At 37.5% G+C, this 23,497-nt stretch overlaps 1 protein-coding gene across 3 annotated transcripts in view; it reads left to right on the top strand.

Annotated features, from left to right (window-relative positions):
• The window catches only part of TMCO5A (transmembrane and coiled-coil domains 5A), a 56,303-nt gene that overhangs the window by 9,192 nt on the left and 23,614 nt on the right, over nt 1-23,497 (top strand). Inside the window, exons 11-12 of one of the 3 annotated variants that reach the window (XM_030931136.1) lie at nt 3,683-3,723; nt 7,078-7,144. In XM_030931136.1, the coding sequence (XP_030786996.1) occupies nt 3,683-3,723; nt 7,078-7,144 (108 nt within the window). Of the gene's footprint in view, nt 1-3,682; nt 3,724-7,077; nt 7,465-23,497 lie in introns of those variants that run through there. The other 2 variants (XM_030931135.1, XM_010358443.2) reach the window with 2 other exon arrangements.

The following is a 23,497-nucleotide window of genomic DNA, read 5'->3' as shown; positions in this document are numbered from 1 at the left end:
TGTAAAGGTCTGAAGGAAACAGAACAATTTCATACAGAGAACCAATCCTCTTGGCCTGCTTGATGTCTTGTGGCAGCAAGGATAAAAGGTTAAACTTGGGTTGGGTTTTAATTTTGTAATTTATATTGACTTTAGAGTCCAGGTTAACAATCATCAGAAATTACATATAGTCAAGATAAATTCTCAGAAAAGAGAACTAATCACTTCCTTAAAAGCAAATATCAAATATTGGTCATTGTGCTTGGGTCATCCAAATGTTTGGATATATGTTAGGCCATGTCTGTGTTTCTTAGAGTACTGAACAAGTCATTCTGGCCCTGAAGCTTGCATATTCTGCTTAGTAAACAAAATCCTTGAAATTAACTCGACCTACTTCTGTAGAACCAAGGTTTTGACATCTCCAATGTGTCCTACCATCTCTCCCCACAGCTCATCAAAATATTCCTTCTAACTATGTGTGAGAGGAAGAAAATAAAGTTGTCTACATCAAGCTCATCAGGGTCCCATGATGGTTCAGTAACCTAATGTTGTCTGAGCAACTTTAGAGAGAGGATGCCTGAGAACTGACTGTTTGGCATGACATGTAATCTTACTCAAACTATAGAACAAAATTTGTAATCCTGAAAGTTTCTTTGTAATTCCAATTCTGTGAGCCTCATTTCCACAGCTCTAATTTTTTTTAGTAGAAAGATGAATTCTCACTATGTTGTTCAGGCTGGTCTTCAACTCCTGGGCTCAATGGTTCCTCCCACCTTCGCCTCCCAAGTAGCTAGGACTACAGGCACCCACCACCATGCCTGGCTTGCTCTAAAATGTGATCATAATTCCTCTTTTTATCTCACAAGGAAGGTTAAAGGACAATGAAATAACAGAAAATATTTTGAAACAAGAATGACACAGAAATACAGGACATAGCCTCATCTTTAGATTTTTTTTCTTCAACTTTTAAAGTTCAGGGGTACATGTGCAGGATGTGCAGGTTTGTTACATAGGTAAATGTGTTCCATGATGGTTTGCTGCACAGATCATCCCATCACCCAGGTATTAAGTCCAGCAGCTATTAGCTATTCTTCCTGATGCTCTCCCTCCCACTACCTCACCCCCACTGACAAGCTCCAGTGTGTGTTGTTCCCCTGCATGTGTCCATGTGTTCTCATCATTCGTCTCCCACTTATAAGTGAGAACATGCAGTGTTTGGGTTTCTGTTCTTGGGTTAGTTGGCTGAGGAAAATGGCTTCCAATACCACCCATGTCCCTGCAATATGTATATGCATCACATATTCTTTATTCAGTCTATCATTGATGGCACTTAGGTTGATTCCATGTCTTTGCTATTGTGAACAGTGCTGCAATGATATTTGTGTGCATGTATCTCTATGATAGAATGATTTATATTCCTTTGGGTATATACCCAGTATTGACATTGCTGTATCAAATGGTATTTCTGCCTCTAGGTTTCTGAGGAATTGCCACACTTCTTCCACAATGGTTGAACAAATTTATACACCCATCAACAGTGTAAAAGCATGCCTTTTTCTCTGCGACCTCGCCAGTATCTGTTGTTGTTTGACTTTTAAGTAACAGCAATTCTGATTGGTATGAGATGGTATTTCATTGTTGCTTTGATTTGCATTTCTCTAATGATCAGTAATGTTGAACTTTTTTTTGTACGTTTGTTGGCTATATGTATGTTTTCTTTTGAGAAGTGTCTGTTCATGTTCTTTGCCCACTTTTTAATGAGGTTGGTTTTTTCTTGTAAATTTGTTTAAGTTCCTTGTAGACTCTGGGTGTTAGATCTTTGTCAGACATAGAGTTTTCAAAAATTATCTCCTATTCTGTAGGTTGTCTGCTCACTCTTATGATAGTTTATTTTCCTGTGCAGAAGCTCTTTAGTTTAACTAGATCCCATTTGTCAATTTTTGCTTTTGTTGCAATTGCTTTTGGCATTTTCGTCATGAAATCTTTGCCCATGCCTATGTCCACGGTATTGCCTAGATTTTCTTCTAGGGTTTTAACAGTTTTGGGTTTTACATTTAAGTCTATAATCCATCTTGAGTTAATTTTTGTATATTATGTAAGGAAGCAGTCCAGTTTCAATTTTCTGCATATGGTAGCCAGTTTTCCCAGCACCATTTATTGAATAGGGAGTCCTTTCTCCATTGTTTGTTTTTGTCAGGTTTGTTAAAGATCAGATGGCTGTAGGCAAGCAGTCTTATTTCTGAGTTTTCTATTCTATTTCATTGGTCTATGTGTCTGTTTTTGTACTAGTACCATGCTGTTTTGGTTACTGTAGCCTTGTAGTATAGTTTGAAGTCAGGTAGTGTGATGCCTCTAGCTTTGTTCTTTTTGCTGAGGATTGTCTTGGTTATTAGGGCTCTGTTTTGGTTCCACCTGAATTTTAAAATCATTTTTTTCTAATTCTGTGAAAAATGTCAACGGTAGGTTAATGTGAATAGCATTGAATCTAGAAATTACTTTGGACAGTATGGCCATTTTCATGATATTGATTCTTTCTATCCAGGAACATGGAATGTTTTTCCATTTGTTTGAGTCCTCTCTGATTTCTTTCAGAGTAGTTTGTAGTTCTCCTTGAAGGAGTCTTTCATTTCCCTTGTTAGCTATATTCCTAGGTATTTTATTTTGTGTAGCAATTGTGAATGGGAGTTCTTTCATCATTTGGCTCTCTGCTTGACTGTTGTTGGTGTATAGGAATGCTGTGACTTCTGCACATTGAGTCTGTAGCCGGAGACTTTGCTGAAGTTGCTGAAGAGGCCTTTGGGCTGAGATGATGGGGTTTTCTAGGTACAGGATCATGCCACCTGCAAACAAAGATAGTCTGACTTCCTCTTTTCCTATCTGAATACCCTTTATTTCTTTCTCTTTACTGACTGCCCTGGCCAGAACTTCCAATGCTATGTTGAATAGGAGTGGTGAGAGAGGGCATCCTTGTCTTATGCCATTTTTCAAGGGGAATGCTTCCAGCTTCTGTATTTAGTATGATATTGGCTGTGGATTTGTCATATATGGCTCTTATTATTTTGACGTATGTTCTTTTAATACCTAGGTTACTGAGAGTTTTTAACATTAAGGGATGTTGAATTTTATCAGAGGCCTGTTCTGCATCTTGAGATAATCATGTGGTTTTTGTTTTTAGTTCTGTTTATGTGATTGATTATATTTATCTATTTGTGTATGTTGAACCAACCTTGCATCCCAGGGATGAAGCCAAACTTGATCACTCATCTTTAGATTTTTATAGCTTTTAAGACTTATCTCTTAAGATATGTTTATGTAGTTTTCTTAGCCTATAAGCTTCTCTAAGGGTCACTGGTTAAGCAGAAGATAGAATGGTACAGTTGAGAGAGCCAAGAATGTGGGGTCAGAGAATGTAGCTTCCAGGTCCGATCCTGCCACTAACTAACTATGTGACCTTGGGCAGCATACTTTGACTTTCTGTGCCTTAGTTTAGTCATATAAATATGTAAAAAGGTAGGACAAATAACAATAATAATAAATATATTTAAAATTTTTGGCATGAAAATTATATGTGCTTACGCATATAAAAAGAATTTGTTAAAGTTATCTAAATAACATATAACTAATGGCTCACTAAATATTATTGGACAATGATAATAGCCTCCAGAAATTGCTCATTTATCAATATCTTTTCTTCTTCTTCCAGGGTACTCCTACCCAAAAGACAGCAACATTTTTCAGTAGGAAGTAAGTAAAATATCTTCAAGTAAACTTCCTATAAATTTGGGAGCCCTATTTAGCCATCCTGACAGAGAGAAAAGTCTAGACAAGGAGAACCTTGTACATGCGTGCGCGCGTGCACACACACACACACACACACACACACACACACAAGTCAGCAAACTAATGTCTTTGACTGTATTTCTCAATTCTAATGTTATGACTTACTTGTTTAAAGGTAATTAATAATCTCAACTTTCCGTTATTAAAAATCAACAGCCTTGTGGTATTAAGAAATAGAAATTTGATTATGTAAAAGAGATGTGGCAAATCTCTTATTTACTGCCTTTTCCCTTTAACAATTTGGATTTGCTTCATGTATCTGGTTTCCTAGTAGCATTGGTAGAGTAGAATGAAGCCTGTCACATGCTAGTATACCACTGACAAATAAGAGATAGAAGAGAGACAAGCATTATGAGAAAGAGCATCTAACACATAACGGTTGCTTGAAAATACTCGTTAAATTGAAAAGAATTTAAGATTCAAACACCTGAGTAGATATTCATCCTAAGGGAAACACTGTGATAACAAAGTAAAATTGGTATTCATGAAGCTCCTACATTTGCAAGAAAAGGTCAAATTATATTCAATATAGTCTGTTTAAGAAGGCATAAAGAAATAGATATTCAAAATGGTATGAGATATGATTTAGAGAGAGTTCCATCAAAATGTTTAACGTAAAATTTTTGATGCTTAAAGGTCAGTTCCAATTGTCTAGAAAATTTGCTTAAGTAGAATACCCCTTCATACCAGATAAATGAAATATTACATCCTTCAATATTCCTAGATACAATATTCCTGAAACAACTAGAAGAATTTTCTCTAGAACTCCTACTTTGTTCTCTTATACTCCAACACAAGGGCCCACCACTGAATTGACTGTGTGGACTTCTAGAATAAGGACTGTCTGCCTAAACAGACTTGGCATCCTGAAGGAAATCTTAGAAAAGAGATCCTGAAAGTCTAGCTAATCATGTCAAACTATAAATGTCTTTTTTCTTATTCTGCTTCAACATCTTGTGGGGCACTGGTACACTGGACACTAACTCAAGAGACAAGAAAGCTAGGCTATTCCTAGGATTTTCCCTGAGAATGCAATCCCAGAACCTTCTCATGTGTATTGGCTCAAATTTCATGGAGAGTGGTGGGAAGATTTGTCAAGGGCTTCTGATTCTAATTTTGAACAAGGTGTTGTGCTATAATGAGTGCTGGCTCCTGTTACCAAGATCAACCATAGCAGCAAACTTGAGAAAAGTGGAAGGGAAGGGGCTGTTTTTGACCTTTAAAGGTGAATAGTGAATTTGTCCAGGGGCAGAGGCACCCCCAAAACAGCTGGGTAAGGATAATACAGGAAAGAAATGGTGAAGGTTTGCTCATGCAAATCATAACAAAGCCATAAGGCCTAAATAACTCATCAGTTGAAAGAAAAAAACAAATCAAGACCACCATAGGGAGGTTTATAAAAAATCATTACAAAATGTTACGGATAACATGAATGAAAGAAGACAACATAATCGTGGATAGAAACTCATATCAAAACAGTAAGAATTGCCTCCAAATGATTGATAAATTCAACCAAATTTCAATCAAACTCTCCAAAGGGTTTTTCATGGAATTTAATAAAACAATTCTAAAATATACTCTATATGGAGAATAAAGGGTCAAGAATAACCTGGACAGTTTTAAAGAGCAGGGAGTGGGGAATACGCCCTTCCAGATATCAGCACTTACTATGACGTTATAGTAATCATTATGGTGTGGTATTGGGAAAGGAATAGGAAAACTGCCTAGTGGAATGGAACAAAGAGTTCAGAAATTGTGCATATAGCAAACTTTGGTATGTGACAGTGACTGCATGTCAAAGGAAAAGGAAGAACGAACTGTTTAATAAGAACAGCAGGAAAAAAAATGGTTATCTATATGAGATTGGATCACTAAATGCAGTATGTACAAAAGGCAAGCCCAGATGTGTTAAAGATGTAAATGCTTAAAAAAAAAAAAATCTTCAAAACCCTGTATTATTTTCTATGCTACATAATAAATTACCCCCAAAACTTAGTGACTTCAAAGAACAAACAATTATTAGCAGTTTTCTGTGGGCCAGGTGGTACTAGCCAAGTGGTTCTAGCTAATATCTGTCAAGAAGTTGCAGTTAGGATGTTGACCAAAATTGCAGTCATTAGAAGGTTTGGCTGGAGCTAGAAGTTATATTCCCAAGGTAACTAACTTGCGTATCTGGCAAGCTTTTTCTGGTTGTTGACACCAAGTCTCAGTTCCTCACTGCACAGACCCTCCCATAAGGCCTCTTGAGTGTCCTCACAACATGACTGCTGGCTTCCTCCACAGTATGTGGAGAAAACTGCAATACCTTTATGATGTAATCTAGGAAGCTACACTACATACTGTGACTTCCACCATATTCCATTCTTTAGAAGTAAGTTATTAAGTCCAGTCCACACTCCAATCGAGGGGAATTCTCTTGAAAGGAGGAGTAACAAAGAATCTGTAGACATATTTATAAACAAACATAGACTTTTAATAGAAAATATGGGTATCTTTCAGGTCTTGGGATAGGGAATTTTTGTAAAAAGGACACAGAAAGCATTGATTCTAATTAAAGAAAAGATTGACAAACTATACCCTATTAAAATTGAGAATTTTTTTCTTTAACATCTTAGAGCAAGTGAAAGTTATAAAGTTGGGAGGCTACATAACACTACACACAATGGAAAAGGATTCATACCAACAACATAAAACAAACTCTTACAAATCAATAAGAAAAGCTCAAACTACCTTATAGATAAATGGGCAAGAAGAAACATGTGAAACCAATAAACCTATCAACAGATGTTCAGCATCACTGTTCCTCAGGGAAATGCATATTGAGGCCACAGTGAGAGATTATTTTACACCCATTTGATCAGCAAAAGTGTTTACATCTGATAATCAAGTGTTGGCGAGGACATGGGTCCACAAAACCTATACCTTGTTAGAGGGTTATAAACCAATGAAACTGTTTTGAAAAACAACTTGCCAAAACAAAACCAAAAATAAACAAAACAAAAAATAAGAGAACAAAACTATTTTAGTGATAAATGCTACCAAGAAAATAAAACATGGTAAAGGACAGAGAATAACCAATAGGCCAGAACATGGGAGAGGGGAGCTGCCATTATAAAGGGTTGTCAGGAAAGGGGGTGATAATCCATGAGAGACATTAGAGTATCAATTAGGAGACAGATATGCATTCAGGTATGATTTATTTTTTGTTCCAAGTTTTCTAACCTTCTGGTTAACAGTTTCATGGCATTCTCTTTTTAGGATTTTTTGCTGTCTCTTTTTCATCACCCTATTTTTCATCAGACTGCTGAGCTACCTGTTTTTTCATGTAAGATTCATAAATCCAGATCTCCTCGTCAATGTACTGCCCAAGATGCTGAGCAGGAGCACCTTGTGGAAGCTCAGATGCTTCTTCTTTCCATCTCTCACACTTGAGACAGAGGACATGTTACCCCACTGATTCCTCAAGAAATATCCTTGAGCAACAGAAGGGAAGTGGGATCCGAGCGTGTAGAAGGGAGGCATGAAACTTGTGGAGGAAAGAGATTTGCTTCAGTTTTTTCCTCATCGTTTGCCTACTTGACTACCTTTCGTCACCACATCATCTTTCCAGGATTAACCTTGCCCAGTAAAAAGCTCTGTAATAGATTTATGTGGCTCTATGGATCGGCTGAATTAGTACCTGATAGTAAACAAATCTGACCTTGGGGAATTACATAGATGCTAAGAAAAGTTAATTGATAAATTATTCTAGTGAATCTCAAAAATCTGACACACTGGATTCCTGAAATACAGAAGATTACTTACTACTTATATTAGAACTCATAGGTTGTAAGTGACCTTAGCTTGACGTAATTTATAGCAAATCCATAAATATTTATATTTACATATTTAAACATAAAATAAAAAGCCTATGAATAAATAAGCCAGGCAAGAAATCAGAAGACTCCATCAATTATCCGTCTTTCAAGGACAACAATTTAACAACTATCTACATAAAGAAAGCACCTTTATAAGAACCAAAAATCAGGTGAGCACTCACAGTCCGTAGTTTTAACTTCATATTGCTGAAAGAGGCACTGAAGAGATAGGAAAAAGAGTCTGGAATCGCCAACGCCACCCCTTCCCCATCCTCCAGCAGCAGGGGTGTGGTGTGGAGAGCATTTCTGTGTGCTGGGGAGAGAAAGATTGCAGCATCTGTGAGACATTGAACTCAGTGCTTCCCTATTATAACAGAAAACAAAACCAGACCAAACTCATGTGACACCTGCCACAGAGGGATAATTTAAACCAGCCCTAGCTAGTGAAGAATTGCTGATCCCAGCTGTCGGAATTTAAGTTTCTGAAAGCCTCGCCACTGCCAAGCTAAAGTACTTTGGAGGCTTAAATAAAGTTGAAATTCCTAGGTGAGTCCTAGTGCTGCACTAGGCCCAGACACAGTGGACTTGGTGGGGAGCGGGGGTGGTCACAGAGTGGCTAAGGGAGTGCTGGAATTACCCCTCCCCTAATCCCAGGCAGCACAGCTCATGACTCCAAAAGAGACCGTTTCCGTCTGCTCAAGGAGGACTCAAGTTGGGAGGACTTTGTCTTGCATCTTGAATAGCAGTTCAGCCACTGCAAGATAGGGTACCAGTCAGAGTCATGAAGCCGCCTTTCCAGGCCCTAGCTCCCAGATGATATTTCTAGACACACACTGGGCCAGAAAGGACCCTGCTACTTTGAAGAGGACTTAGTCCTGGAAGGACTCATCATCTGCTAACTGAAAAGCCTTTGGGCCCTGAATAACCAGCAGCAATACTTAGGTACTATATGGGGGGCTTTAGGTGAGACCCTGAGAATTTCTGGCTTCAGGTGAGACTCAGCATAGTCCCAGCTATTGTGGCTATGGGTCAAGATTCCTTCTACTTGAGAAAAGCAGAGGAAAAAAGCAAAGGGGACGTTGTCTTCCAGCTTGGACACAGCAGGGTAGAGTACAGAGTGAGCCCTTGGGTCACCAGTTTCAGGACTTGGCTCTTGGAATACATTTCTGGAACTGCCCTAGGCCAGAGGGCATCGCACTGCCCTGAAGGGTGAGTCCCAGGCCAGGCAGCATTCACTACACGCTGACCGAAGAGCCTTTGGGCTTTCTTTAAAGAAACATTAGTGGTAGTCTCGCAGTACTCCCCATAGGCCTATGGTGGCAGTGGCCATGGTGTGAGACATCTCTGCTTTTGGAAAGGGGAGGGAAGGGTGGGAAGAACTGAGACTTTTGGTTTGAAACCCAGCTCATCTGCAGTACAACAGAATATCAGGTAGACTTCTAAAGTTCTTGACTCTAGACCCTGGCCCCTAACAGCACCTCTGGACATGCACAGGGCCAGGGGGAACTCACCACCATGAAGGGAAGGACACAGGCCTGGTTGCTTTGCCACCTGCTGATTGTAGAGCCCCAGGGCCTTGAGTGAACATAGGACATAGCCAGGGAGTGATTACAGCAGACTTTGGGTAAGACCTAGTGCTGTGCTGGCTTCAGGTCTAACCCAGCACAATTCTAGTGGTTTTAGCCACAGAGGTACTTGTGTTACACTACCCAGAGCTCCAGGTGACTCAGAAAAGAGAGAGACGCCATTCATTTGGGGGAAAGTAGGGAAAGAGAATAAGAACTTCTGCCTGATAATCCAGAGAATTCTTCCAGATTTTGCTCAAAACCATCAAGGCAGCACCTCTACAAGTTGGCAAGAACCACAGTATTACTGGGCTTAGGGTGGCCCCTGCGGCAGGTAATGGCTTAGATCACAACATCAAAGTCCTTTTGAATATCTGGAAGGCCTTCCCAAGAAGAATGGATACCAACAAGCCCAGACTGAGAAGACTACAATAAATGCCTAACTCTTCAATGCCCCAACACCAAACACCTACAAGCATCAACAACATTCAGGAAAACATGACCTCACCAAACTAAGTAAGGCACCAGGGACCAATCCTGGAGAAACAGAGATATGTGACCTTTCAGGCAGAAAAGTAAAATACCTGTTTTGAGGAAACTCAAATTCAAGATAACACAGAGAAGAAACTCAGAATTCTATCAGATAAATTTAACACAGAGATGAAAATAATTTAAAAGAATCAAGATCAAGCAGAAATTCTGGAGTTAAAATGCATTTAGCATACTGAAGAATACATCAGTCTTTTAATAGCAGAATTGATCAAGCAGAAGAAAGAATTGGTGAGGTTAAAGACAGGCTAATGGAAAATACACAGAAGACACAAAAGGAAAAAATAAAATGAAAACCAACAAAGCACACCTACAGGATCTAGAAAGTAACCTCAAAAGAAAAAAATCTAAGAGTTACTGGCCTCAAAGGGGAGGTAAAGAGATAGGCATAGAAAGTTTATTCAAAGGAATAATAACAAAGAACTTCCCAAACTTAGAGAAAGATATCAATATCCAAATATAAAACACCAACAGATTTAACCCGAAGAAGACTATGTCAAGGCATTTAATAATCAAAACTCCCAAAGGTCAAGGATAAAGAAAGGATCACAAATGCAACAAGAGAAAAGAAACAAATGACATACAATGGAGCTCTAATATGTCTGGCAGCAGACATTTCAATGAAAATCTTACAGACCAGGAAAGAGTGGCATGATATATTCGAAGTGCTAGAGGAAATAAACATTTATCCTGCTATAGGATTCTGGTGAAAATGTCCTTCGAACATGAAGGAGAAATAGACTTTCCCAGACAAACAAAATCTGAGGGACTTCATCAACACCAGACCTATCCTACAAGAAATGCTAATGGGAGTACATTAATCAGAAAGAAAAGGACGTTAATGAGCAATAGGAAATTATCGGAAGGTACAAAACTACTGCTAATAGTAAGTACACAGAAAAACACAATATTATAACATAGTAACTGTGGTATATAAACTACTCTTAAGTAGGAAAACTAAACAATGATCCAATCAAAAATAACTACAACTTTTCAGAACATAGACAGTATAACAAGATATGAATAGAAACAACAAGAAGTTAAAAAGTGGGGGTACAAAGTTAAGAAATATTCATGTTTGTTTATGCAAGTAATGTTGTTATTAGCTTAAAATAATGGGTTATAAGATAGTATTTGCTAACCTCATGGTAATCTCAAAAAACATACAATGAATACACAAAAAAATGCAAAAAAAAAAAAAAAAAAAAAAAAAACTAAATTATATCACCAGACAGAATCACCTTTACTAGAAGGAAGACAGGAAGAAAAGGAAGAAGAAAGAGAAGACCACAAAACAACAAGAAAACAAATAACAAAATGGCAGAAGTATGTCTTTACTTATCAATAATAACATTGAATGTAAGTGGACTAAACTCTCCAATCAAAGGACATAGACTGGCTGAATGAATTTATGAACAGGACCCAAAGATCTGTTGTCTAAAAGAAACACACTTTAGGCAAGAATAACTATTCTTACATAAGACAAAATAGATTTAACGAGTAAAAATATAAGAGATAAGGTCACTACAAAATGATAAAGGGGTTAATTCAGCAAGAGGATACAACAATTTTAAATATATATGCACCCAACACTGGAGCACCCAGATATATATAGCAAATATTATTAAAACTAAAGAGAGAGATAGACCTTAATACGATAATACCTGGAGGCTTTAACACCATACCTTCAGCTTTGGACAGATCTCCTAGACAGAAAATCAACAAACAAACATTGGATGTAGCACTACAGTCCAAATAAACCTAATGGATACTTACAGAACATTTCATCCAGCGGCTTCAGAATACACATTATTTTCCTTAGCACATGGATCACTCTCAAGAATAGACCATATTTTAGGTCACAAAACAGCATTCTCAAAAATTGAAATAATATCAACCATCTTCTCTGACCACAATGGAATAAAGCTAGAAATCAATAATGAGGAATTTGGGAAAGTATAGAAATACATGGAAATTAAACCATATGCTCCTGAATGACTAGTAGGTCAATGAAGACATTAAGAAGGAAATTTAAAAATTTCTTGAAACAAATGATAATTGAAACACAATGTAACAAAACCTACAGGATACAGCAAAAGTAGTACTAAAAAAACTTATAGCTATAAGTGCCTATATCAAGAAAGAAGAAAAACTTTAAATAAACAACAAAATGATGCATCTTGAAGAACTAGAAAAGCAAGAGCAAAACAAATGCAAAATTAGTAGAAGAGAAACATAAAGATCAGAGCAGAAATAAATGAAATCAAAATGAAGAAAACAATACAAAAGATCAATGAAACAAAAATTTTCTTTATTGAAAATTTAAACAACATTGAAAAACCTGCAGCCAGACTAAGAAAAAAAGAGAGACAATCCAAATAAATGAAATCAGAGGTGAAAAAAGTAGACTTGCAACTGGTCCTGCAGAAATTCAAAGGATTTATCAGGGGTCACTATGAGCAACTATAGGCCAATAAATTGGACAATCTAGAAGAAATTGACAAATTCCTAGACAAAAACAACAAGATTGAACCATGAAGAAATCCAAACCTGAAAAGACCAATAGCAAGTAATGAGATCAAAGCTGTAATAAATGGTCTCCCCGTAAAGAAAAACCCAGGACCTGATGGTTTCACTCCTGAATTCTACCAAACATTTCAAGATGAACTACAGGGGTTGCAATCCTAGTCTCTGATAAAACGAACTTTAAACCAACAAATATCAAAAGAGACAAAGAAGGGCATTACATAATGGTAAAGGGATCCATGCAACAAGAAAAGCTAAATATCCTAAATATATGTGCACCCAATACAGGAGCACCCAGATTCATAAAGCAAGTTCTCGGAGACCTACAAAGAGACTTAGACTCCCACACTATAATAGTGGAAGACAGCCAGGCGAGGTGACTCATGCCTGTAATCCCAGCACTCTGGGAGGCAGAGGCGGGCAAATCGTCAGGAGATCGAGACCATCCTGGTTAACACGGTGAAACTCCGTCTCTACTAAAAATACAAAAAATTAGCCGGGCGTGGTGACGGGCGCCTGTAGTCCCAGCTACTTGGGAGGCTGAGGCAGGAGAATGGCGTGAACACGGGAGGCGGAGCTTGCAGTGAGCCGAGATCACCCCACTGCACTCCAGCCTGGGTGACAGAGCCAGACTCCATCTCAAAAAAAAAAAAAAAAAAAAAATGGAAGACTTTAACACTTAGACTCCCACACTATAATAGTGGAAGACTAACACCCACTGTCAATATTAGATGGATCAACAAGGCAGAAAATTAGTAAGACTATCCAGGACTTGAACTCAGCTCTGGACCAAGCCGATCTAATAGACATCTACAGAACTCTCCACCCCAAATCAACAGAATATACATTCTTCTCAGCACCACATTGCACTTATTCCAAAATTGACCACATATTTGAAAGTAAAACACTCCTCAGCAAATGCAAAAGAATGGAAATCATAACAAAGAGTCTCTGAGACCACAGTGCAATCAAATTGGAACTCAGGATTAAGAAAGTCACTCAAAACCACACAACTACATGGAAACTAAACAACCTGCTCTTGAATGACTACTGGGTAAATAACGAAATAAAGGCAGAAATAAATAAGTTATTTGAAACCAATGAGAACAAAGACACAATGTACCAGAATCTCGAGGACACATTTAAAGCACTGTGTAGAGGGAAATTTATGGAACTAAATGCCCACAAGAGAACCAGGAAAGATCTAAAATCAACACCCTAACACTACAATTAAAAGAACTAGAGAAGCAAGAGTAAACAAATTCAAAAGCAAGCAGAAGGCAAGAAATAACTCAGAACAGAACTGAAGGAGAGAGACACGAAAAACTCTTCAAAAAATCAGTGAATACAGGAGCTGGTTTTTTGAAAAGATCAACAAAATAGATAGACCACTAGCCAGACTAATAAAGAAGAAAACAGAGAAGAATCAAATAGATGCAATAAAAAATGATAAAGGGGATATCACCACTGATCCCACAGAAATACAAACTACATCAAAGAATAACCTCTATGCAAATAAACCAGAAAATCTAGAAGAAATGGATAAGTTCTTGGATACATACACCCTCCCAAGACTAAACCAGGATGAAGTCGAATCCTGAATAGACCAATAACAAGTTCTGAAATTGAGACAGCAATTAATAGCCTATCAACCGAAAAAAGTCCAGGACCAGTTGAATTCCTAGCCGAATTCTACCAGAGGTACAAAGAGGAGCTGGCACCATTCCTTCTGAAAGTATTCCAAGCAACAGAAAAAGAGGGACTCCTCCCTAACTCATTTTATGAGGCCAGCATTATCCTGATACCAAAACCTGGCAGAGACACAACAAAAAAAGAAAATTCCAGGCCAATATTCCTAATGAACATCGATTTGAAAATCCTCAATAAAACACTGGCAAACCGAATCCAGCAGCACATCCACCACGATCAAGTTGGCTTCATCCCTGGGATGTGAGGCTGGTTCAACATATACAAATCAATAAACGTAATCCTTCATATAAACAGAACCAATGACAAAAACCACATGATTATCTTAATAGATGCAGAAAAGGCCTTCAACAAAATTCAACAGCTCTTCATGCTAAAAACTCTCAATAAACTAGGTATTGATGGAACATTTCTCAAAATAATGAGTGCTATTTATGACAAACCCACAGCCAGTATCATACTGAATTGTAAAAAACTGGAGGCATTCCCTATGAATACCAGCACAAGACAAGGATGCTCTCTCTCACTCCTATTCAACATAGTATTGGAAGTTCTGGCCAGGGCAATCAGGCAAGAGAAAGAAATAAAAGGTATTCAATTCGGAAAAGAGGAAGTCAAATTGTCCCTGTTTGCAGATGACATGATTGTATATTTAGAAAACCCCATCGTCTCAGCCTCAAATCTCCTTAAGCTGATAAGCAACTTCAGCAAAGTCTCAGGATACAAAATCAATGTGCCAAAATCACAAGCATTCCTATACACCAATAATAGACAAACAGAGAGCCAAATCATGAGTGAACTCCCATTCACAATTGCTACGAAGAGAATAATATACCTAGGAATACAACTTACAAGGGAAGTGAAGGACCTCTTCAAGGAGAACTACAAACCACTCCTCAAGGAAATAAGAGAGGACACAAACAAATGGAAAAATATTCCATGCTCACAGATAGGAGTAATCAATATAGTGAAAATGGCCATACTGCCCAAAGTAATTTGTAGATTCAGTGCTATCCCCATCAAGCTACCATTGACTGTCTTCAAAGAATTGGAAAAAACTACTTTAAATTTCATATGGAACTAAAAAAGATCCCATATAGCAAAGACAATCCTGCTAAGCAAAAAGAACAAAGCTGGAGGCATCACACTACCTGACTTCAAACTATACTACAAGGCTACAGTAACCAAAACAACATGGTACTGGTACCAAAACATACTTATAGACTAACGGAACAGAACAGAGGCCTCAGAAGTAATGCCACACATATACAACCATCTGATCTTTGATAAACCTGACAAAAACAAGCAATGGGGAAAGGATTCCCTATTTAATAAATGGTGTTGAGAAAACTGGCTAGCCATATGTAGAAAGCTGAAACTGGATCCCTTCCTTACACCTTATACAAAAATTAACTCAAGACAGATTAAAGACCTAAAACCATAAAAACCCTAGAAGAAAACCTAGGCAATACCATTCAGGACATAGGCATGAGCAAATACTTCATGACTAAGACCAAAAAGCAATGGCAACAAAAGCCAAAATAGACAAATGGGATATACTTAAACTAAAGAGCTTCTGCACAGCAAAAGAAACAATCATCAGAGTGAACAGGCAACCTACAGAATGGGAGAAAATTTTTGCAATCTATCAATCTGGCAAAGGGCTAATATCCAGAATTTACAAAGAACTTAAACAAATTCACAAGAAAAAAACCCAACAAAAAGTGGGCAAAGGATATGGACAGATACTTTCCAAAAGAAGACATTTATGCAGCCAACAAACATGAAAAAAAGCTCATCATCACTGGTCATTAGACAAATGCAAATCAAAACCACAATGAGATGCCATCTCACACCAGTTAGAATGGCAATCATTAAAATGTCAGGAAACAACAGATGCTGGGGAGAAAGTGGAGAAATAGGAATGCTTTTACACTGTTGGTGGGAGTGTAAATTAGTTCAACCATTGTGGAAGATAGTGTGGCATTTCCTCAAGGATCTAGAACTAGCAATACCATTTGACCCATCCATCCCATTACCAGGTATATCCCCAACGGATTATAAATCATTCTACTAAAAAGACATACACACACGTACATTTATTGTGGCACTGTTCACAATAGCAAAGACTTGGAACCAACCCAAATGCTCATCAATGATAGACTAGATAAAGAAAATGTGACACGTATACACCATGGAATACCATGCAGCGATAAAAAAGGATGAGTTCATGTACTTTGCAGTGCAACAGATGAAGCTTGAAACTATCATTCTCAGCAAACTAACACAAGAACTGAAAACCAAACACCACATGTTCTCACTCATAAGTGGGAGTTGAATAAGAGAACACATGAACATGGAGGGGAACATGGAGGGGGTGGGAGGTTAGGGGAGGGATAGCATTAGGAGAAATACCTAATGTAGATGATGGGTTGATGGGTGCAGCAAACCACCATGGCACATGTTTATCTATGTAGCAAAACTGCACATTCTGCACATGTACCTCAGAACTTAAAGTATAATTAAAAAATAAATAAAGATGAACAATATCAATTCTATTCAAACTATTCCAAAATGCAGAAGAGGATTGAATACTTCCAAATGCATTCTATAAGGTCAATATTACCCCGACACCAAAACCAGACAAAAACACATCAAAAAAGAAAACTACAGGCCAAAATATCCTATGAATATTGGTGCAAAATCCTCCACAAAATACCAGCAAACCAAATTCAACAATACACTAAAAAGATCATATATCATGACCTGGGATGCAGGGATAGTTCAACATATACAAATCAATCAATGTGATTCATTATATGTACAGAATGAAGGACAAAATCCATATGATCATTTCAATTGATGCTGAAAAAGCAATTGATAAAATTCAACAACGTTTCATGATAAAAGCCCTCAAAGAACTGGAGATAGAAAGAACATATCTCAACATAATAAAAGCCATATATGACAGACTCACAGCTAGTATCATACTGAACGAGGAAAAACTGAAGGCCTTTCCTCTATTTTCTGGAACATGTCCACTTTCATGACTGTTATTCAATATAGTACTGGAAATCCTAGCTAGAGCAATCAGAAAAGATAGAGAAATAAAGAACGTCCAAATTGAAAAGAAAGAAGTCAAATTCTGCTTGTTTTCAGATGATATTATATTTGGAAAAAAATAAAGAATACACCAACAAAGGCTATTTAGAACTGATAAACAAATTCAGTAAAGTTGCAGGATACAAAATCAATATACAAAAATCAGTAACCTTTTTTTGTAAGTTATTGGGGTGCAGTTGGTATTTGGTTACATGAGTAAGTTCTTTAGTGGTGATTTGTGAGATTCTGGTGCACCCATCACCCCAGCAGTATACACTGTACTATATTTGTAGTCTTTTTAAAAATATTTTTGTCCCTATATTTTTGTCCCTCACCCCCTACCACTCTTCCCCACAAGTCCCCAAAGTTCATTGTATCATTCGTATGCCTTTGCGTCTTCATAGTTTAGCTCCCACATACCAATAATAACATATGATATTTGGTTTTCCATTCCCGAGTTACTTCCCTTAGAATAATGGCTTCCAATCTCATCCAGGTCGCTGCAAATGCCATTATTTCATTTCTTTTTATGACTGAGTAGTATTTCATCATATAAATATACCACAATTTGTTTATCCATTAGTTGGTTGATGGGCATTTGGGCTGGTTCCATGATTTTGCAATTGCAAATTGTGCTGCTATAAACATGAGTGTGCAAATATCTTTTTTGTATGATAACTTCTTCTCCTCCTGGTAGATATCCAGTAGTGGGATTGCTGGATCAAATGGTAGTTCTTTTAGTTGTTTAAAGAATCTCTACACTGTTTTCTATAGTATTTGTACTGGTTTACATTCCCACCAGCAGTGTAGAAGTGTTCCCTCTTCACCACATCCACGTCAATATCTACTGTTTATTTATTTATTTATTTTATTATGGCCATTCTTGCAAGAGGAAGGTGGTATCACATTGTGGTTTTGATTTGCATTTCTTTGATCATTAGTGATATTGAGCGTTTTTTCATATGTTTGTTGGTCGTTTGTATATCTTCTTTTGAGAATTGTCTATTCATGTCCTTAGCCTACTTTTTGATGGGATTGTTTGGTTTTTCTTGCTGACTTGTTTGAGTTTGTTGTAGATTCTGAATATAGATTCCAAATAGTCCCTTGTCAGATGTATAGATTGTGAAGATTTTCTGCCACTCTGTGGACTGTCTGTTTCCTCTACTGACTATTCCTTTCGCCAGACAAAAGTTCTTTAGTTTAATTAAGTCCCAGCTATTTATCTTTGTTTTTATTGCATTTGTTTTTGGGTTCTTGGTCATGAAATCCTTGCCTAAGCCAATGTCTAAAAGGATTTTTCCAACGTCATCTTCTAGAATTTTTATAGTTTCAGGTCTTAGATTTAAGCCCTTAATCCGTCTTGAGTTGATTTTTGTATAAGGCAAGAGATGAGGATCCACTTTCATTCTCCTACATGTGGCTATCCAGTTATCCCAGCACTATTTGTTGAAAAGGGTGTCCTTTCCCCACATTATGTTTTTGTTTGCTTTATTGAAGATCAGTTGGCTATAAGTATTTGGGTTTATTTCTGAGTTCTCTATTCTGTTCCATTGGTCTATTTGCCTATTTTTACACCAGTACCATGCTGTTTTGGTGACTATGGCCTTACAGATTAGTTTGAAATCAGGTAGTGTCATGCCTCCAGATTTGTTCTTTTTGCTTAGTCTTGCTTTAGCTATGTGGGCTCTTTTTTTGTTTTACATCAATTTTAGAATTGTTTTTTCTAATTCTGCAAAGAATGATGGTTGTATTTTGATGGGGATTGTGTTGAATTTGTAGATTGCTTTTGGCAGTATGTCATTTTCACAATACTGATTCTACCCATCAGTGAGCATAGGATGTGTTTCCATTTGTTTGTGTCAACTATGATTTCTTTCAGCAATATTTTTTAGTTTTCCTTGTAGAGGTCTTTCGTCTTCTTGTTTAGGTAAATTCCTAAGTATTTTATTTTATGTTTGCAGCTGCTGTAAAAGGGGTTGAATTCTTGATTTGATTCTCCCCTTGGTCACTGTTGGTATATAGAAGAGCTACTGATTTGTGTACATTAATCCTGTATCCGGAAACTTTGCTGAATTCTTCTATCAGTTCTAGGAGCCTTCTGGAGGAGTCTTTAGGGTTTTCAAGGTAAACGATCATATCATCAGCAAATAGTTGCAGTTTGACTTCCTCTTTACTGATTTGGATGCCCTTTTTTTTCCTCTTGTCTGATTGCTCTGGCTAAGACTTACACTACTATGTTGAACAGGAGTAGTGAGAGTGGGCATCCTTGTCTTGTTCCGATTCTCAGGGGGAATGCTTTCAACTTTTCCTTATTCGGTATCATGTTGGCTGGTGATTTGTCATAGATGGCTTTTATTACATTGAAGTATCTCCCTTGTATGCCAATTTTGCTGAGAGTTTTAACCACAAAGCGATGCTGGATTTTGTCAAATGCTTTTTCTTCATCTATTGAGATGATCACATGATTTTGGTTTTAATTCTGTTTATGTGGTATATGACATTTGTTGACTCGTGTATGTTAAACCATCCCTGCATCCCTGCTATGAAACCCACTTGATCATGGTGGATTATCTTTTTGATATGTTGTTGAATTCAGTTAGCTAGTATTTTGTTAAGGATTTTAGTATCTATGTTCATCAAGGATATTAATCTGTAGTTTTCTTTTTTGGTTGTGTCCTTTCTTGGTTTTGGTATCAGGGTGATACTGGCTTCACAGAATGAATTGGGGGGTGTGGGGTTCCCTCTTTCTCTATCTTGTGGAATAGTGTCAAAATGATTGGTACCAATTCTTCTTTGAATGTCTTGTAGAATTCTTCTGTGAATCCATTCAGTCCTGGACTTTTTTTGTTGGTGGTAATTTTTAAATTGCCATTTCTATCTCACTGCTTGTTATTGGTCTGTTCAGGGTATCTAATTCTTCCCAATTTAAGGTAGGAGGGTTGTATCTTTCCAGGAATTTATCCATCTTTTCTAGGTTTTATCATTTATGTGTGTAAAGGTGTTCATAATAACCTTTAATAATCTTTTGTATTTCTGTGGTGTCAGTTGTGATATCTCCTGTTTCATTTCTTAATGAGGTTATTTGGATTTTCTCTCTTCTTTTCTTTGTTTATCTTGCTAATGATCTATCAATTTTATCACTCTTTTCAAAGAACCAGCTTTTTGTTTCATTTATCTTTTGCATTTCTTTTGTTGTTGTTGTTTGTTTCAATTATATTTAGTTTTGTTCTAATCTTTGTTATTTCCTTTCTTCTGCTGGGTTTGGTGTGGTACGTTCTTGTTTCCGTAGTTCCTTGAGGTGTGACCTTAGAATGTCAGCTTGTGCTCTGTCAGTCTTTTTGATGTAGGTGTTAAGGGCTATAAACTTTCCTCTTAGCACTGCCTTTGCTGTATCCCAGATGTTTTGATAGGTTGTGTCATTATTGTCCTTCAGTTAGAAGAATTTTTTAATTTCCATCTTCATTTCATTTTTGACCCATTGCTCATTCAGGAGCAGGTTATATAATTTCCATGTATTTCCATCGTTTTGAAGGTTCCTTTTGGTGTTGATTTCCAGTTTTATTCCACTGCGGTCTGAGAGAGTGCTAGATGTAATTTAAATTTTCTTAAATTTATTGAGGCTCATTTTATGGCGTATCATATGGTATATATTGGAGAAAGTTCCATGTGCTGTTGAATAGAATGTATATTCTGCAGTTGTTGGATAAAATGTTCTATATGTATTTGCTAAGTCCATTTGTTTCAAGATACAATTTAAATCCATCGTTTCTTTATTGACTTTCTGTCTTGATTACCTATCTACTGCTGTCAGTGGAGTATGGAAGTTCCCCACCATTATCAAGTTGCTGTCTATCTCATTTCTTAGGTCTATTAGTAATTGTCTTATAAATTATGGAGCTCAAATGTTAGGTGCATATATGTTTAGGATTGTGATATTTTCCTATTGGACAAGGCCTTTTACCATTGTATAATGTCCCTCTTTGTCTTTTTTAACTGCTATTGCTTTAAAGTTTGTTTTGTCTGATATAAGAATAGCTACCTCCTCCTTGAATATTTATCCCTTCACTTCTTGTTTCATTTTTTGGATTCCCTTGCATTGGGCTTTGCCTTTCTCTGGTGCCTCCCTGATTAACTTAATAACTAACCTCCTGAATTCTTTTTCAGGTAAATCAGGGTTTCTTTTCTTGGTTTGAATCCACTGCTGGTGAAGTAGTGTGATTTTGGGGAGGTGTTAAAGAGCCTTGTTTTGTTGTATTACCAGAGTTGGTTTTCTGGTTCCTTCTCATTTGGGTAGGCCCTGTTAGAGGGAAAGTCTAGGGCTGAAGGCTGTTGTTCAGGTTATTTTGTCCCATGGGGTGTTCCCTTGATGTAGTACTCTCCCCTTTTCCTAAGAATGTGGATTCCTGTGACCTGAACTGCAGTGATTGTTGCCTCTCTTCTGGGTCTAGCCACCCAGCAAGTCTACCAGGTGCCAGGCTGGTACTGGGGGTTGTCTGCACAGAGTCCTGTCATGTGAACTGTCTATGGGTCTCTCAGCCACTAATACCAACACAGTATTTGGGGTGTCTTCTGGGTCCTGCAGGAGCAGTCCACTTCCTTCAGAGGGTCTGGGAGTCCTCTCAGAATTGCTGGTTTGTTCTTGAAGTTGATCTGGAGCTACAATTCAAAATGCGAGCCTCTGCATGCTTCTCTCTCTGTCTGAGTTGGAGCTGCAATCTAGTCCTGCCTCGCATCCACTATGATGACCTGTCCCCACTTTGTGAAAATCAGGAGGATTTCTATATGCCAACAGTGAACAATCTGAAAAAAATAAAAAATAATTCCACTTATCATAGCCACAAATAAAATTAAATGTCTAGGAATTAACCAAGGAAGTGAAAGATCTTTATAATGAAAAATGTAAAACACTGACGAAGGAAATTGAAGAGGACACCAAAAAATGGAAAGTTATTCCAAGTTCATGGATTGGAAGAATTAATATTGTTAAAATATCCATACTACCCAAAGCAATCTACAGATTTAGTACAATTTTTATCAAAACACCAATGACATTCTTCACATAAATTTTTTTTTTTTTTTTTTTTTTTTTTGAGGCGGAGTCTCGCTCTGCCGCCCGGACTGGAGTGCAGTGGCCGGATCTCAGCTCACTGCAAACTCCGCCTCCCGGGTTTGTGCCATTCTCCCGCCTCAGCCTCCCGAGTAGCTGGGACTACAGGCGCCCGCCACCTCGCCCGGCTAGTTTTTGTATTTTTAGTAGAGACGGGGTTTCACTGTGTTAGCCAGGATGGTCTCGATCTCCTGACCTCGTGATCCGCCCGTCTCGGCCTCCCAAAGTGCTGGGATTACAGGCTTGAGCCACCGCGCCCGGCTCTTCACATAAATTTAAAAAAAAAAAACTACTCTAAAATTTATAGGGAGCCACTAATGACCCAGAATAGCCAAAACTATTCTAAGCAAAAAGAATAAAACAGGAGGAATCACATTACTTGACTTCAAATTATACTACAGAGCTATAGTGACCAAAGCAGCATGGTACTGGCATAAAAACAGACACATACACCAATGGAACATAATAGAGAACCCAGAAACAAATCTACACACCTTGGCACCTACAGAGGTGCCAAGAACAAACATGGGAGAAAAGACAGTCTCTTCAATAAATGATACTGAGAAAACTGGATATCCATATGCAGAAAAATGAAACTAAATCCCTGTCTCTCACCATATACAAAAGTCAAATCAAAATAGATTAAAGTCTTAAATCTAAGTCCTCAACCTATGAAACTAGCAACTAGCACAAGAAAACATCAGAGAAACCCTCTGTACAAATGTACATTGATCTGAGCAAAAATTTCTTGAGTAATACCTTACAAGCACAGGCAACCAAGACAAAAATGGACAAATGAGTTCTCATCAAGTTAAAAAGCTTCTGCATAGCAAATGAAACAATCAACAAAGTTAAGAGACACATCACAGAATGGGGGAAAATATTTGCAAACTACTCTTCTAACAAGGGATTAATAACCAGGATACATAAGGAGCTCAAACAACTCTATAGGAAATAAATCTAATAATCTGATTTAAAATGGGCAAAAGATTTGAATAGACATTTCTAAAAGAATACATACAAATGGCAAACAGGCATGTGAAAGGTACTTGACATCACTGATCATCAGAGAAATGCAAATCAAAACTACAATGAGATATCATCTCACCCCAGTTAAAATGGCTTATATCCAAAAACAGAATAACAAATGCTGGCAAAGATAGAGAGAAAAGGGAATGCTCATACATTGTTGGTGGGAATGTAAGTTAGTACAAACACCATGGAGAACAGTTTGGAGGTTCCTCAAAAACTAAAAATAGAGCTAC

The sequence above is a fragment of the Rhinopithecus roxellana genome, chromosome 5 (assembly GCF_007565055.1).
Source record: "Rhinopithecus roxellana isolate Shanxi Qingling chromosome 5, ASM756505v1, whole genome shotgun sequence".
Taxonomy (NCBI): domain Eukaryota; kingdom Metazoa; phylum Chordata; class Mammalia; order Primates; family Cercopithecidae; genus Rhinopithecus; species Rhinopithecus roxellana.
Note: the sequence above shows the minus strand (reverse complement) of the source record. Positions and strands in the feature narration are given on the sequence as shown.